The 2,957-nt window shown below is 38.2% G+C and overlaps 1 protein-coding gene across 1 annotated transcript; it reads right to left on the bottom strand.

The window, feature by feature from the left end:
- Nucleotides 1–1,687: 1,687 nt before the first annotated feature.
- Nucleotides 1,688–2,626, bottom strand: LOC136571928 (olfactory receptor 5B21-like). Its single transcript, XM_066572545.1, has one exon. The coding sequence runs from the start codon at nt 2,624–2,626 to the stop codon at nt 1,688–1,690; it is 939 nt and encodes a 312-aa protein (XP_066428642.1).
- Between the last annotated feature and the right edge of the window lie 331 nt (nt 2,627–2,957).

Genomic DNA, 2,957 nt, shown 5'->3' with positions numbered 1-2,957 from the left:
TCTTCTCGTATGGTGGGTAACAGTGAATAAAGATGTAGACTGGATTAATTACACATACTATAACCAACAGAGATTTGTTAATTATACAAGAGATGCAATCAGGGGCCTAGAGGAACAACTAGGACCTACCTCACTCATTGCATGGCAAAATAGAATGGCTCTTGTTATATGTTACTAGCAGAGTTTGTAAAATGATTGGAGGACATTGTTGTACTATCATTCCTAATAACACAGCACCAGATGATACCTGAGCACTGGAAGGGTTAAATGTATAATAAAATGAACTAGCTGATAACTCTGGCATAGACATCCATTCAGGGAAGCTTGTTCGGACGCTGGTCACAAGTCATATGCTCCACACTAGTCTGTGTCAGTATGTGCCTCCATTCTAGTACTCTGTGGTTGCTGTTGTATTCCGTGTATCCGAGGACTGTTACAAAACCTTATTAACACTTCCATCACCAAAACGATGTTCCAAAATATACAAGATGACGAAGAACAAGATGGCTTACTGGGTCAGGTGACCACCTGTGTCTGACAAGTGATGGGTAAAAGTTCTATGAAGAAAGCGCCATTTTACTTTGATGATTTTGAAGTGTGACATTTTGATTCCAGTGTGTCCTGATTGTACCGGAGGATCGCGCTAAATAACTGATTGACACTTCGATAAGTAAGATTTTATATCATGATGGACAATCATTTATATATGAAGAAAGAAGCATCAATTGGATAATAAATCAAGGCCAAGCTTCTCTTGGAGGCGGGCCTAATTGTGGGTACAATTGGTGGAAGAACTTTATAAAGATATATTTGCATAAATGAAATATTTTTATATGAAATAATTACATACTTAGTTTTGAAGTGTGAACCCAGATCTTCTGGCAATAAAGTTTTGGGCCTGATGAAGCCAGGGGGTCTGTGGTAGAGTCATTTTATATGTGTATTTACTATTATAATGGGTTGATGTATTGATCTAAAGTGGGGAATGTTAAGAAAATTGTAGATCAATGTATCAGTTAATTGTTCTTTTATTGCATTGTAGGCTAGAAATATATAGCATGGTACTATTATAAAGTGGTGAAGGGGTTAAACAAAACCCTTCTATTGGCTTGCATGTCTTCTGAGGTAGACAGACAGACGAGATTAGACAGTCTGCTAGACCACCCATGTATGTATGTTTATAGACAATGTATACAGGAAACGCAGTAGACTATAAGCCTCCCATGCATTCCTTTTTCCTCAACTCATAACGGTTTTATTGTATGTAATAGATACACCTTAGGAGGTGTAACTTATGTTAATCATTTTTTGTTTTAGCCTATTATGTATTCTTATTAATCTTGGAGGTATATACTTTTGCTGTGATGTCATTTATGGTATATAATCTTTGACCACCTTAGAATAAATTAGAGATCATCTGATACCGCACAGGCTGGTGTGATTTGTATTTCTCCTGGGTCCAGACTTCTGCACGAGATCTGGGATCGTCTTCTCTTTGATAAACACATAAATTCTCCTTACATTAATAAAGGTTACTTAACCGAAAATAAGTTTTTGGTCACTTCTATTGGGACCTGCACCAGACGGTACTCCATCCAAGCTGAGGAACTGTCCAATAGGTAGATCTGTGGAGGTATCATTTCATCAATGAACTGCAGAACCTATTGGACTCAAAGCTTACATTTAGTTACAAGGATCTGTGGATATGTTTATTTAGATTGTTTATGGAGCCTTTGAAGTCCTTGTTTCTCATACTGTAGATGAATGGGTTCAGCATTGGAGTCACTGCAGTGTAGAGAAGAGAAATAATCTTATCCGTGTTTTGATAGTAAGTAGAGTGGGGTCGCAAATATATGAACATGATGGTCCCATAGTAAAGGGTTACAACAGTGAGGTGGGAGGCACATGTGGAGAACACCTTAGAACTTTCCATCAATGAATGCATTTTTATGACAGTGCTTATGATGTGGACATAAGAAACTAGAATAAAAAAGAATAAACACATCACAATGGTCCCCGCTGAGATGTATAATAATGCTTCATTCAGCCGAGTATCGGTGCACGATATTTGGAGAAGAGGAGGTATCTCACAGAAGAAATGGTTGATATGATGGGATTCACAAAATGGAAGCCTTAAGGTGGGGAGGACAAGTATTAAGGAGTTTACGAAACCAACAGTCCATGAGAAGGCAACTAGGCAAACACAAAATGTATAATTCATGATGGTCTTATAATGCAATGGCCTACAGATGGCCACAAATCTATCATAAGCCATAACAGCAAGTAACATGCTCTCTGCTGCTCCTAGCGTCAAATGTATGTACATTTGAATGGCGCATTCAAAAAAAGATATACTTTTGTCCGTAGACATGGTGTTTTTGAGAATTTTTGGGACTATGGCACATGAAAAGCTAAGGTCAATAATAGAGAGGTTGCTGAGGAAGAAATACATGGGAGTGTGTAGTGCTGGAGTCATCATCACCACAATAAGAAGCAGAATGTTGCCTAACACTGTGATCGCATACATCAATAAAAACACAAAGAAACAGGTAAACTGAAGGAGAGGGGCATTTGATAACCCAAGAAGGAAGAAGCGGACTTCATTTGTTTGATTAAACTGTTCCATAAATATTAGCCTGGTAAAGAATATAACGGACAATTGAATGTTTTGCATTTTTCTTTACTTATGCTGCACTGTATATAACTCTATAAAATTGTAGAGCAAAAACCTAAAGGTTGTACAGTACTGTACGTAAATCTTAGGCAGCTGTAGAAAAAATGCTGCAAAGCCAGATTTTTGTTCAAAACAGAAGGCATCTGATTGAGGGCCCCCACCCACTGGCGTTTTTTTCTCCACTGCGATACGATTCTAAGGTTAAAGTCTCGCATCGCAGTGCGAGAAAAACGCAGAAGGATATCCCAAAATCGCTGGGATATTGCTACGACATCGCCATTCT

Source organism: Eleutherodactylus coqui, chromosome 6 (assembly GCF_035609145.1).
Source record: "Eleutherodactylus coqui strain aEleCoq1 chromosome 6, aEleCoq1.hap1, whole genome shotgun sequence".
In the NCBI taxonomy this organism is placed as follows: domain Eukaryota; kingdom Metazoa; phylum Chordata; class Amphibia; order Anura; family Eleutherodactylidae; genus Eleutherodactylus; species Eleutherodactylus coqui.
Note: the sequence above shows the minus strand (reverse complement) of the source record. Positions and strands in the feature narration are given on the sequence as shown.

Bases quoted from the DNA above. Each gene is read 5' to 3' on its own strand.
- LOC136571928 (XM_066572545.1), bottom strand. From the start codon at position 2,626: ATGGAACAGTTTAATCAAACAAATGAAGTCCGCTTCTTCCTTCTTGGG.